This window comes from Loxodonta africana, chromosome 5 (assembly GCF_030014295.1).
Source record: "Loxodonta africana isolate mLoxAfr1 chromosome 5, mLoxAfr1.hap2, whole genome shotgun sequence".
NCBI lineage: Eukaryota > Metazoa > Chordata > Mammalia > Proboscidea > Elephantidae > Loxodonta > Loxodonta africana.
This window is the reverse complement of record NC_087346.1, coordinates 108,607,725-108,622,689: the sequence shown is the minus strand read 5'-3', so window position 1 is coordinate 108,622,689 and position 14,965 is coordinate 108,607,725. Positions and strand designations below refer to the sequence as shown.

Sequence of the window (14,965 nt, the reverse complement as noted above, 5' to 3'; positions counted from 1 at the left end):
ATTCCTCTTCAATTTGTCATTCCTGGCATAGTAGGCCATACGATTATCTGATTCAAAATGGCCAATACCATTCTATTTCAGTTCACTAATGCCTAGGATATCAATCTTTGTCAGTTGGTCATACTGTGGGTGCTTGTGTGTTGCTGTGATGCTGGAAGCTATGCCACCAGTATTCAAATACTAGCAGGGTCACCCATAGCGGACAGGTTTCAGCCGAGCTTCCAGACTAAGACAACTGGGAAGAAGGACCCAGCAGTCTACATCTGAAAAGAATTAGCCAGTGAAAACCTTATGAACTGCAATGCAACATTGTCTGATATAGTGTCAGAACATGAGCTCTTTGGGTTGGAAGGTGCTCAAAAGACAACTAGGGAAGAGCTGTCTCCTCAAAGTAAAGTCAACCTTCATGATGTACATGGAGTTAAGCTTCCATGACCATCATTTTCTGATGTGGCATGACTCTAAATGAGAAGAAACAGCTGCAAACATCCATTATTAATTGGAACATGGTATGTATGAAGTATGAATCAAGGAAAACTGGAAGTCATCAAAAATGAAATGGAATAGGCATTAGTGGGCTGAAATGGACTGGTATTGGCCATTTTGAATTGGACAATCATATGGCCTACTATGTTGGGAATGACAACTTGAAGAGGAATGGTGTTCCACTCAAAAAGAACATTTCAAGATCTATCCTGAAGTACAACCCTGTCAGAGATAGGATAATATCCTTACACCTACAAGGAAGACCAGTTAATACGACTATTATTCAAATTTATGCACCAACCACTAAGGCCAAAGTTGAAGAAACTGAAGATTTTTACCAACCTCTGTAGTCTGAAATTGACCAAACATGCAATTGGGATGCATTGATAATTACTGGTGATTGGAATGTGAAAGTTGGAAACAAAGAAGAAGGATTGGTAGTTGGAAAATACAGCCCTGCTGATAGAAATGATGCCAGAGATCACATGATAGAATTTTGCAAGACCAAAGACTTCTTCACCGCAAATGTCTTTTTTCACCAACATAAATGGCAGCATCGCCAGATGAAATACACAAGAATCAAATCGACTACATCTGTGGAAAGAGGCAATGCAAAAGCTCAATATCATCAGTCAGAACAAGGCCCCAGGGCAACTGGGGGACAGATCATCGATTGCTCATGTGCAATTTCAAGTTGAAACTGAAGAAAATTAGGATAAGTTCACTAGAGCCAAAATACAACCTTGAGTATATCCCACCTGAATTTAGAGACCATCTCAAGAGTAGATTTGATGTGTTGAACACTAATGACCAAAGACCAGACAAGTTATGGAAAGACATCAAGTACATCATACATGAAGAAAGCAAGAGGTCATTAAAAAGACAGGAAAGAAAGAAAAGACCAAAATGGATGTCAGAAGAGACTCTGAAACTTGCTCTTACAAGTATTATAATGACATGTGCAAAGACCTGGAGATGGAAAACCAAAAGGGAAGAACACCCTCAGCATTTTTCAAGATGAGAGAACTGAAGAAAAAATTCAACCGTCAAGTTGCAATATTGAAGGATGCTTGGGGTGGGGGGTATAGGGAAAATATTAAATGACACAGGAAGCAACAAAAGAAGATGGAAGGAATAAACAGAGTCACTATACCAAAAAGAACTGGTTGATATTCAACCATTTCAGGAGGTAGCATGTGAGCAGGAACCGATGGTACTGAAGGATGAAGTCCAAGCTGTACTGAAGGCATTGGTGAAAAACAAGGCTCCGGGAATTGATGGAATACCAATTGAGATGTTTCAACAAATGGATGCAGTGCTGGAAGTGCTCACTCATCTATGCCAGGAAATTTGGAAGACAACTACCTGGCCAACCAACTGGAAGAAATCCATACTTATGCCTATTCCCAATAAAGGTGATTCCACTGAATGCAGAAATTATCACACAATATCATTAATATCACACGCAAGTAAAATTTTGCTAAAGATCATCCAAAAGTGGCTGCCACAGTATATCAACAGGGAACTGCCAGAAATTCAAGCTGGATTCAGAAGAAGATGTAAAATGAGGGATAACATTGATGATGTCAGGTGGATCCTAGCTGAAAACAGAGAATACCAGAAATATGTTTGCCTGTGTTTTATTGACTATGCAAAAGCATTCGACTATGTGGATCATAACAAATTATGGATAACATTGCAAAGAATGAAAATTCCAGAATACTTAATTGTGCTCATGAGGAACCTGTACGTAGAACAAGAGGCAGTCATTTCAACAGAATAAGGGGAGATTGTGTGGTTTAAAGTCAGGAGAGGTGTGCATCAGGTTTGTATCCTTTCACCATACCTATTCAATCTGTATGCTGAGCCAATAATCTGAGAAGCTGGACTATGTGAAGAAGAACGGGGCATCAGGATTGGAGGAAGACTCGTTAACAACCTGCATTATGCAGATGACACAACCTTGCTTGCTGAAAATGAAGAGGACTTGAAGCACTTACTGATGGAGATCAAAGAACACAGCCTTCAGTATGGATTACACCTCAACATGAAGAAAACAAAAATTCTCACAACTGGACCAATGAGCCACATCATGATGAATGGAGAAAAGACTGAAGTCATAAAGGATTTCATTTTACTTGGATCCGTAATCAACATCCATGGAGGTAGTGGCCAAGAAATCAAAAGATGCAGCACATTGGGCAAATCTGCTGCAAAGGGCCTCTTTAAAGTTTTGAAGCAAAGATGTCACCTCGAAGACTAAGGTGCACGTGACTCAAGCCATGGTTTTCAATCACCTTCTATGCATGTGAAAGCTGGATGATGAATAAGGAAGCCCAAAGAAGAACTGACGCCTTTGATTGTGGTGTTGGAGAAGACTATTGAATATACCATGGACTGCCGAAAGAGCGAACAAATCTGTCTTGAAAGAAGTATGACCAGAATGCTCCTTAGAAGCAAGAATGTCTCACATACTTTGGCCATGTTGTCAGGAGGGATCAGTCCCTGAAGAAGGATATCATGCTTGGTAAAGTAAAAAATAGGAAGACTATGAGATGGATTGACACAGTGGCTTCAACAATGGGCTTAAGCATGACAAAGATGATGCGGGACTGGGCAGCGTTTAGTTCTGTTATACATAGGGTCATTGTGAGTGGGAACCAACTTGACAGCACCTAACAACAACAGCAATGCCTAGGATATCAATCTTTATCCGTTCCATTTCATTTTGGGCAACTTCCAATTTTTCTAGATTCATATTTCATGCATTCCGGGTTCTGATTATTAACGGATGTTTGCAGCTGTTTCTTCTCACTTTGACTTGTGCCACCTCAGTATATGAAGGTCTCAAAAGCTTTACTCCACCCACATCACTAAGGCCCACTCTACTTTGAGGAGGCAGCTCTTCCCCAATCAATCATCTTTTGAGTGCCTTCCAACCTAAGGGGCCCATCTTCTAGCACTATATCAGACAATGTTCCACTGCTATTCATAAGGTTTTCACTGACCAATTTTTCCAGAAATAGACTGCCAGATCCTTCTTCCAAGTCTGTCTTAGTCTGCAAGCTCCACTGAAACCTGCCCACTGTGGGTGACCCAGCTTGTATTTGAAATACTGGAGGCATAGCTTCCAGCATCACAGCAACACCCAAGCCACCACAGTACCACAAACTGACAGACGCATGGGCTCCATCACTACAATCATACTTAATTGTGAAAGACTGAAAGCCTTCCACTTAAACTCATGAACAAGACAAGGATGTCTGCTCTTGTTACTTCTATTTTACATTGTAAACATGGATGCACCTTGAAAACATTATGCTAAGTGCAATAAGCCACACACAAAAATACCACATTTTTTAAAATTCCACTTATATGAAATGTTCAGAATAGACATATCCATAGAGACAGAAAATATATTAATGTCTAATAGGGGCTGGGGGACTTAGGAAGGATGGAATAATAGTAGCGATGAAAATGCCCTAAAATTATATAGTGGTGATGTCTCTACAACTCCGTGAACTGCTGAAACTACTGAATTGTGCAAATTAAAAGGGTTAACTTTATGGTATGAGTTATATCTTATTAAAGCAGTTATTAAAAAACTGAGTGAAAGGGATAATGCATTTTGGTCTGATATAGAAGCTTTAGGAGATGATTATCAAACAGCATGATGAAAAAACGATGAAAAAACAGGACACTTCAAGTTTTCAGCACATTAATCCAGCTCTCTCTGTCACGTTAATTCCTTGCCAGACTTTCTAGGTTATTTTATTGCGTGCCATATTATCTTTAATCCCAGAAACTCATGGTTGGCCAAAGAGTGTTTCCCTTTCCTTAGTTCAACATTTGTTTAAGTATTTATTAACTCTTTAAGGAGAGAAACGTGAGAATAAAAATCCAGCTATAGAACGCAACCTAGAAAAACCTCTTGCTGAAACACAGCATAAATGCTAACCATGGACCTTTTCCCCTTCCACCTTACCACTGGTTTTCAAAATGCAACTAATAAAACTTCAGAAGTATTAGAGGTCCCATAAAGGCTATTTCACATTCACAAAACTCAGCTCTGCCCTCTACCCTTTGAAGGTAAGTATGTTAATGTATACAGTGTAACCTGGGAGGTATTCTACTTAAAACTTTACAAACTGCAGTATTCTATGCTTTGGTGTAATAATAAGGACCCTCTAGGTGAAATGTCTTAAGGAAAAACTATTTCCTAGCATCTTCAGCCAGAAGTTCTCCCCTTGGTTTCCTACCCAGGATGTCTGGGAAGGAAAGAATGCCTGGGCACTGTATTTTTGGATTGAAGTGGACTTAAATAGCTTTTACGTATGCCAGGAATTAAAGATAACATATTAATATGAGAATAATTATTTTAAAGGATAAAAACAAATTCTCTGCTAGGCATCAGTCAAAAAAAAAACAAAACAGTTGCCATCAACTTGATTCAAAGTCAAAGCAACCCCATGTGTGTCAAAGTAGAACTGTGCTCTGGAGGATTTTCAATGGCTGATTTTTCAGAAGTAGATTGCCAGGCCTTTCTTCTGAGGTGCTGCTGAGTGGACTCGAACTGCTAACCTTTCAGTTATCAGCCAAGTATATAAACTGTTTGTACCACCCAGGGACTAAGAGGTGTAAGTATATAAAAAAAAAACAAAAACATTAAACAAATATCAAGTGGCAGAAGTACGATCACCATCACTAACAAGAGTGATAAACCAGATACCAAAAATTCAGAATCAATGTAGTTCATTTATCTATTCATTCAACAAACATTTTGTTGAGCAATTGTTATGTAGCAGTAAACAGACAGAGTCCCTGCTCTCCTAGAGTTTAAAATGTTCTCGGTAATGCTCCTGTTGCTGTAAAAGAAAGGAATAAAACTAAATCAGGGAGAATGGAGTAATTGAAAGAGCACTGTTCTAGGAGTCCCAAGGTCTGAATCCCAACTCCAGACTGATCAAACGCTAGGCAAGTAATATGAGATGTGTCAACTTAATTCCTCTAAGCCTCAATTTCATACCTTGACAAATAGTGTGTAACATTACCTGTCTTGCATACCTCCTCAGATATATATATATCAGAATCACAAAGAGAAAATATTCAAACATGCCTTGAAAACTGTCAAAATCTCTGTAATTACAGGCTGGCACTACTACTGAAATACATGCAAAGCTATCACGTCCCTTACAATAAATGCTTTTGATTGATATAGACAGTCTACTGGAGGCCTATGTAGTTAGTAAAGCTCAGTGCTAAGTGTCAAGTACACTAACAATGTAGAATAACATGTATTCAAAGGTTTCAGCCTTTCTCCACTTAATCGTTCTAATTCCACCTGGATTTCCTTGACATGTCAAATTACACTCATATTCTCAAGTTCTATTCTGGCCATAGAAAGAGAAAATGAATCAGACTCCCATCAAATTTCCAAACACAGCAACAACTACCACATTTTGTTACTCTTCAGTGTATTCACTTGTCACCTCTATTTGAACCTTAACAGATGACAGAACTTTCAAAAAAGAAACGAATCTGCTTAGAAAAACAAAATAACAATTGTTGTAATTGCAACCACATTAACTGGGCCTAGTTTTTATTTCAATTATATTAGCACTTCTGATGGAAAACACTGTCCTTTAGAATAAGGAAGTGCTAAAAACACGACCAAAATATAAAACCTCAACATTATACTCATAAGAAAAGTAAATTTGAGTTGGCATAATTTTAGTTTGCAGCACTACTGTCAGGGAGTGAAAATGAGTCAGCATGTGTCACTGGGGAACACTAAGCCTAAGAAACGGTTAATGCCTATAGGTGCCCCATGAAACAATGAAATCCAAACAGCCTGTCTCCGTTGGGCTGGAGAACTAGAATAATCCTGCTTTTCTTCGATCACTGACAAACATATTCTATGATAGCTGAAAGTCAACTTAATCCTTCCTTTCCTGGCTCACAATAAATATAAATACTCTGTCCTGGACCTAAGATGTGATTTCCCATTGTGAGTTTTCGTTAACAAGGAAGAAACAAACAAGAAACCGATCAGGAATGGATAAGCTTTGTGTATTTTTTTAACCACGTAACATTGTTTCAGAAAATAGAACGTAAGAATCAAGACAACTGCAGAGAAAGTTCTTAAAGTGACTGGGCTCTAATTCTTCTTAATCTGCACTGTTTGGGTCATAGCCAAAGTTCTTTGGCACTTTCCACACAGTCCAAGCATTCTGGGAGCTCAGTAATTTTACTAAAGTTCGAAGGGCTAGTGAAGGATGGAGTCCCATCCCTGAGCATCTAGTCTCTACCCCGCCCCCGCCCCCCAATCGCACTGGTCCCTTCTCCATGTTTTCTATCTTCCCTCTCTCTGTTGCCCCTTTTTCTGGAATAACTGACCAGTCTCTCCACTTATCCTCATACAGAAGAAGTTCTCACATACCAGTTACTTCAAGATCTGATTGCTTAGTCACCAAAAAGCACAGTGAAACCTGTGAGAACCGGAACTCGACTGGACTGCCTTGTTTGTCCAGGTTTTAAAAGTTTTCTGCCTTTGACAGGCTGAAATCACCACTTTTGTACCACTCGTTTTAGTGAAAAATATTTGAGTTTTCCTTCTCTGACAGGTTTCTACCTTATACAGGTTCTGGCTTTCGCAGGTTTTACTGTAAAATAAACTGCTCAGAGAATAAAAGAGGAAGAAGAGGAAGGTAAGGAAAAAGCAAAACAACACATGAACACCCCAGAAGCAAATTGGAGGATAAAAAAAAAAACTAGTTGCTGTTGAGTCGATTCCAATTCATGGTAACCCCATGTGTGTCAGAGTAGAACCGTGCTCCATAGGGTTTTCAACGACTGTGATCTTTTAGAAGTAGATCACCAAGGCTTTCTTCTGAGGCACATCTAGGTGGATTCGAACTGCCAACCTTTTGGTTAGTAGCTAAGCTCTTAACCATTTGCACCACGCAGAAACTTCTAAATGGGAAGATCCAAACCAAAACCAAATCCATTGCTGTCTAGTCAATTCCAACTCATAGCAACCCTATAGGACAGAGTAGAACTGCCTCATAGGGTTTCCAAGGAGCACCTGGTGGATTTGAACCACTGACCTTTTGGTTAGCAGCCATAGTGCTTAACCACTATATCACCAGGGTTTCCAAATGGAAAGATAGATTCCATGAACTCACTTGGCATTATACTCTCAAATTGGGAGCCCTCCTACAAGTTGACCAACAACAAACTGCCATTTCAAAATAAGTAACTTAAAACTTCAAAACAGAAGAACAAATTTACATACGTAAATCACCACAAAATCAATACCGTTATATTGGGACAAGCCGTGTAAATCTTTAGACCTCAGAAATGTCGAATGCCATTGATACATTTTCATTTCTTTACTCATTTCTATTCCTGGACCCTTGAGCTGAAGGCATTTTAAGAATAAGGCATTTGACTTTTTTAAAAGATAATTGAGTAGAGCTTTTGCCTGTGTGACCAGTAAGTAATTGGGAACTGAGAGCTTTGGTTGCCATGCTTAAAAATTTACCTGTAAGTTTCACAGACATTAAAGGGTATTCGCATTTAGCATCTTCAGACTTACTCGTGTTTCTGTGACTTTGGTCCCCTGGGAGAGAAGTATCTGTGGTCCAGGCTGGAATGTGTTGGCTAGGGTGTACGGTAGATGACATAGTGCTCTCATTATCAATTGTGTTTGTAAGAATGACATCAGACACTTGGACTTCACCATCAGTAACCAAAAGTTCACTCCCATTTGATTTAAAATAGGGCTTTTTTAATGTTCCTGAAAAGACAAAGAAAGATGTTTTAAAACATAACTAGGAACAACAAAAGCTCAAGCAGCAAAAGATAAAATGGATAAATGGGACCTCATAAAAGTTAAACATTTTTGTGCATCGAAGGACTCATCTTTGTAAACTAAACAGCTAAATAAATACGTATGAGTAAAAAAAAACTAGGAGGAGTATTTATGTTAAAACATATATATTAAGAAAACTCTGGAGTTATTTTTTTCATGTCTCATTCTACCCGGGCAAACACAGAGAGAAAGATGATGGAGACCCCAACTACTCCTCCTTTGTACCACAAATCACATAAACCTGAGGGAAAACTTGGCTTTCTCAAGACTTAAGGTACAGAAACTGAGTCTCCCATCCTAACTTCCTAGTACCTAAAGAATTTAGGGCAAGTTCACCTTAAATTGTGGTGCCTTTACCTGCGAACTACTACAACTAAATAAAATATGATGAACCTCAGTGTTTCTTACTGCTTCTGTTTCACCCATCATATTATGTTACTCAGCACCCACAACTCACACTCCATAGATCTTCGTATCTGCCACTACCTGCTTAGATTCAGCCTTATATTTCCCCATGTTTTACACTGAATTTTGGTAAAATGTATACAGCATATAAATATAAACAATGTCGTTGCCGTTAGATGCTGTCAAGTCGGTTCTGACTCATAGTGACCCTATGTACAACAGAATGAAACACTGCCCAGTCCTGTGCCATCCTCACGATCATTGTTATGCTTGAGCCCATCGTTGCAGCCATTGTGTCAATCTACCTCATTGAGGGTCTTCCTCTTTTTTGCTGACCCTGTAATTTACCAAGCATCATGTCCTTCTCCAGGGACTGGTCCCTCCTGATAACATGTCCAAAGTATGTGAGACATAGTCTCGCCACACTAGCTTCTAAGGAGCATTCTGGTTGTACTTCTTCCAAGATACATTCTTAGCCAAGACTTATATCATAGAAACCAAAAAAGGAAAACTCTAATTACAGCACAAACTAAAAAAGGAAACTGAATTATCTTTATCTTTGACCATAAGCTATAACACAATTACAAGAAACAGTCATTAAATTTAGATTACCAACTGGTCACTTTCCCAAGGTATTCACGCACTGACAAAATGCAGAGCCAGTCCTAAGATTATTAGGAATCACCCAGCTTTGTCTTTAGGCAGAAACTTTTGAAAGCTTTGAAAGAGCTGATATATTTTTCACTCAGTCAAAACAGACAGCAGACTATGTTTCCAGGATATAGCACCGTAGTTGGGCATACCACAAAAATAGATGAATGTGATATTGAGCCATCTATAAAAATACCCAAAGGAGTTATTATTTTTTTTTTCTAAAAACATTTACAGTGAGTTCTCAAATTGGCTCTCGATTTTCTAAACAGTCCCATGGACCGTTAAAAATAAAAGAAATATAAATAAAATGTTTAATATCAGTCTACAGAAAAAATTTCTCTACATGTGCTTGACACTTAGAAAACATTAACTACAAATCAAAATAGAAAAGCAGCTGTTTTCTAGCTAACTAAATTCAACAGTTTCATCTGCCAAAAATTTCTAAATAAAACATTGGCAAGTAAAAGCTAAATCTTGACCACGTGATACAGGTAACATACTCTCCAAACTCTGTGAGACTATGAGTAAATAGCAAATGCAGAAAGATGAAATAAAGGATTTCATTTAATTGTTTTGGATTTTTACAATGATTTAGAATTTATTTGGGATCAAAATAAATACATGTGACAGGCTTGATTGCTATATGAAATATATTTGATTCATAAGGACAAATGTACTAATCAATTAGGTGTGATTTTACTTTTATTCAGGTTTTTTAGTTACTCTCTTCTTCACTCATTTTGGCATTAAGAGGTTTTTCACATACCATGTTATTTCCACTAATGTGGCTGTAATGGATGCATAAGGCCCATAAGGTTAATTTACTTATGGCTAAACCGACGAGTCTCTGGGTCTGGGTTTAAACCTTATGAGTCGGCGTTCAGCTCCGACAACATACTTTCAGCAATTGCCAATTCCTAGTGGTTATGCCCACGTAATTCACTTAAGAGAGGTCCTTTCTACGAAATATTTCACAACAGTTTTCTTCATATTTTTGTAATAATTAGCATTATTAATAATCTTTACTTTTTTCACCTAATTGCAGGGCTGAAACTGTTGATAACATCTCTTTACACTAAGAAGTTCTTTGAAACATTGACTTGCTTAGGTTTCAGACGCTGACTTGGATAACAACTTTCTGAAAAAAAGACAGCTTCTTTGCTCTTACTCTATGCAGCAAAGCAATTTGGAAGAATCGAGAAAAACATAATATATGATAGTTGCTGCACCTGATGTTCCTAAAGTATATGTTAAAGAGAGAGGGAGGGAAGAAAGAGAGAGCAAGAACACAACCTAAAGGACCTGTCTGTAAAAGCCTGGACTTGCTGGGCAATTTATTTCCAAGCATTCCTGGAAGATGACCAACTCACAGTTGGTCATCTGTTATACATTTTTTAGAAAGCACAAAAATTAGAACTCAGGAAGACTAAACACTATGAGCTATGAAAAGGCTGAGAGTATATAAATAGCCCCAAGTAGAGTGCTTATTCTCCCAGTGACACTCCATTCTTTTCCACACTCCTGTTTTTACAGTGTCATGATTAAAAGCACAGGTTCTAGAGCCAGACCACCTGGCTTTAAATCCCATCTTACCACGTACAAGCCCTGAAACCCTGACCACCTGGGTTGAAATCCCGTGCCAACCACTTACTAGCCATAAAATTCTGACCACCTGGCTCTAAATCCCATATCTTCTACTTGCGAGCCCTGAAATTTTGAGCAAACTCCCAATTGCCATGAGTAAGGAAAATAAAAGCACTTACCTCGTAGGGATGGCTATTAGAATTAAACTAGTTAAAAAAAAAAAATTTTTTTTAATATACATATAAGAACACACACACACATATATAGCTCCTGGCACATAGTAAGTCTCAACTGTCATCACTGCACAAGGAGAGTAATGATGATAAATTGCTTCCTTAGGGCTACTAAAGTATTTAAATAAATATCAGTTTTTTTTTTTTTTACTAAAAGTACATCCCAGCATCACATAATGGCTAAGGAAATTTCCAAAAGTGAATCATTTAACCCTATTTGGAGTGAGAGAACTGCTAAGTGACTGATAGAAGGCCACATTCTACCAAGGTTGTATAGCTCAGAGAGAATTTCTGGCAGTTCTCTGTTGATATACTGCTGTAGCTATTTTTGAATGATCTTCAGCAAAATGTTGCTTGCGTGTGATATTAATGATATTTTTCTATAATTTCCACATTTGGTTGGATCACCTTTCTTGGGAATAGGCATAAATATGGATCTCTTCCAGTCCGTTGGCCAGGAAGCTGTCTTCCATATTTCTTGGCATAGACAAGTGAGCACCTCCAGCGCTGCATCTGGTTGCTGAAACATCTCAATTGATATTCCATCAATTCCTGGAACCTTGTTTTTCACCAATGCCTTCACAGCAGCTTGGACTTCTTCCTTCAGTACCATCAATTCCTGATCATGTGCCACCTCTTGAAATGGTTGATTATCAACTAATTCTTTTTGGTATACTGACTCTGTGTATTGCTTCCATCTTCTTTTGATGCTTCCTGAGTCATTTAATATTTTCCCCAAGGAATCCTTCACTATTGCAACTCGAGGCTTTAATTTTTTCTTCAGTTCTTTCAGCTTGAGAAATGCTGAGCATGTTCTTCTCTTTTGGTTTTCCATCTCCAGCTCTTTGCACATGTCATTATACTACTTTATTTTGTCTCCTCGAGAGGCCCTTTGAAATCTTCTGTTCAATTCTTTTACATCATCAATTCTTCCCTTTGCTTTTGCTGCTAGACGCTCAAGAGCAAGTTTCAGAGTCTCCTCTGACATCCATCTTGGTCTTTTCTTTCTTCCTGTCTTTTCAATGACCTCTTGCTTTCTTCATGGATGATGTCCTTGATGTCATTCCACAACTCGTGTGGTCTGCGGTCACTAGTGTTCAACGTGTCAAATCTATTCTTGAGATGGCCTCTAAATTCAGGTGGGATATACTCAAGGTCATATTTTGGCTCTCATGGACTTGCTCTGATTTTCTTCAGTTTCAGCTTGAACTTGCATATGAGCTATTGATGGACTGTTCCACAGTCAGCCCCTGGCCTTGTTCTGACTGATGATATTGAGCTTTTCCCTTGTCTCTTTCCACAGACATAGTCAGTTTGATTTCTGTGTGTTCCATCTGGCGAGGTCCATGTGTATAGTTGCCGTTTATGTTGGTGAAAGAAGGTATTTGCAATGAAGAAGTTGCTGGTCTTGCAAAATTCTATCATTCGATCTCCAGCATTGTTTCTATCACCAAGGCCATATTTTCCAACTACTGATCCCTCTTCTTTGTTTCCAACTTTTGCATTCCAATCACCAGTAATTATCAATGCATCTTGGTTGCACGTTCGATCAATTTCAGACTGTAGCAGCTGATAAAAATATTCTATTTCTTCATCTTTGGCCTTAGTGGTTTGTGCGTTAATTTGAATAATAGTCGTATTAACTAGTCTTCCTTATAGGCATATGGATATTATCCTATCACTGACAGCGTTGTACTTCAGGATAGATCTTGAAACGTTCTTTTTGATGGTGAATGCAACACCATTCCTCTTCAAGCTGTCATTCCCAGCATAGTAGACTATATGATTGTCCAATTCAAAATGGCCAATGCCAGTCCATTTCAGCTCACTAAAGCCTAGGATATCGATGTTTATGTGTTCCATTTCATTTTTGTTGATTTCCAATTTTCCTAGATTCATACTTCGTAAATTCCAGGTTCTGATTATTAATGGATGTTTGCAGCTGTTTCTTCTCATTTTAGGCCATGCCACATCAGCAAATGAAGGTTCCGAAAGCTTACTCCATCCACGTTATTAAGGTCGACTCTACTTTGAGGAGGCAGCTCTTCTCCAGTCATCTTTTGAGTCCCTTCCAACCTGGGGGACTCATCTTCCAGCACTCTATCAGAGAACGTTCTGCTGCTATTCATAAGGTTTCCACTGGCTAATGCTTTTCAGAAGTAGACTGCCGGGTCCTTCTTCCTAGTCTGTCTTAGTCTGGAAGCTCAGCTGAAACTTGTCCTCCATGGGTGACCCTGCTGGTATCTGAATACCGGTGGCAGAGCTTCCAGCATCGCAGCAACACACAAGCCCCCACAGTACAACAAACTGACAGACACATGGGGGAGGAGCCTCTAGAAACTGTTTCCTTGCCTTTGCCAGTTTCTAGAGGAGCTTCCTGAAACTGGCAAAGGCAAGGAAACAGATTCTCCCACAGAGACTCCAGAAGGAGCACAGTCTAGCTGGCACCTTGATTTTAGCCCAGCAAGACTCATTTTGGACTACCGATTTCCAGAACTGTTAAAAAATAATGAATTTGTTTATCACTATTTGCAGATGACATGGAACAAATAGAAGAATTTAGCAACATTGCAGGATACAAGATCAACACACGAAAACCAGTTGGGTTACTCTACGCTAACAAAGACTACTCTGAAAAAGAAATCAAGAAAATAACACCATTTACGATAGCTCCCAAATAAAGTAAAATATCTAGGGATTAACCTAACCAGAGACATAAAAAACTTACACAATGAGAATTACAAAACACTGCTGAAAGAGACTATAAAGACCTACAAAAATAGAAAGACATCCCGTCCTCATGGATGTTGTTGTTGTTGTTGTTAGGTGCTGTTAAGTTGGTTTCAGCTCGTAGCAACCCATATGTACAACAGAACTAAACGCTGCCAGGTCCTGTGCCATCCTCACAATTATTGTTATGCTGGATCCCATTGTTGCAGCCACTGTATCCATCCAACTCATTGAGGGTCTTCCTATTTTTCATTGACCCACTATTTTACCAAGTATGATGTCCTTCTCCACGGACTGAACCCTCCTGATAATATGTTCAAAGTCAGTGAGAAGTAGTCTTACCATTCTTGCTTCTAAAGAGCATTCTGGTTGTACTTCTTCCAAAACAGATTTGTTCATTATTTTGCCAGTCCATGGTATACTCGATATTCTTCACCAACACCACAATGCCAAAGCATCGGTGCTCAATTAGTCTTCCTTACTCATTGTCCAGTTTTCGAATGCCTATAAGGCAATTGAAAACACCATGGCTTGAATCAGTGCACTTTAGTCTTCAAGATGACATCTTTGCTTTTTAATGTTTTAACGTGGTCTTTTGCAGCAGATTTGCTCAACGCAATGCATCCTTTGATTTCCTGATTGCTGCTTCCATGGCTGTTGATTGTGGATCCAAGTAAAATGAAATCCTTGACAACCTCAATCTTTTCTCCGATTATCATGATGTTGCTTAATGGTCCAGTTGTGAGGATTTTTGTTTTCTTTATATTGAGGTGTAATCCATATTGAAGGCTGTGGTCTTTGATCTTCATCATAAGTGCTTCAAATCGTTTTCACTTTCAGCAAGCAAGCTTGTGTCATCTGCATAACACAGGTTGATAATGAGTCTTCCTCCAATCCTGACGTCTCATTCTTCTTCATATAGCCCAGCTTCCCAGATTATTTGCTCAGCATACAGATTGAATAGGTATGGTGAAATGATATAATCCTGACACATGCCTTT

General features: G+C 38.8%; 1 protein-coding gene across 1 annotated transcript in view; it reads right to left on the bottom strand.

The window, feature by feature from the left end:
- The window catches only part of CORIN (corin, serine peptidase), a 321,033-nt gene that overhangs the window by 254,317 nt on the left and 51,751 nt on the right, over nt 1–14,965 (bottom strand). The window contains exon 3 of the mRNA XM_023555029.2: nt 8,084–8,284. Within this exon, the coding sequence (XP_023410797.2) occupies nt 8,084–8,284 (201 nt within the window). The remainder of the gene's footprint in view (nt 1–8,083; nt 8,285–14,965) is intronic.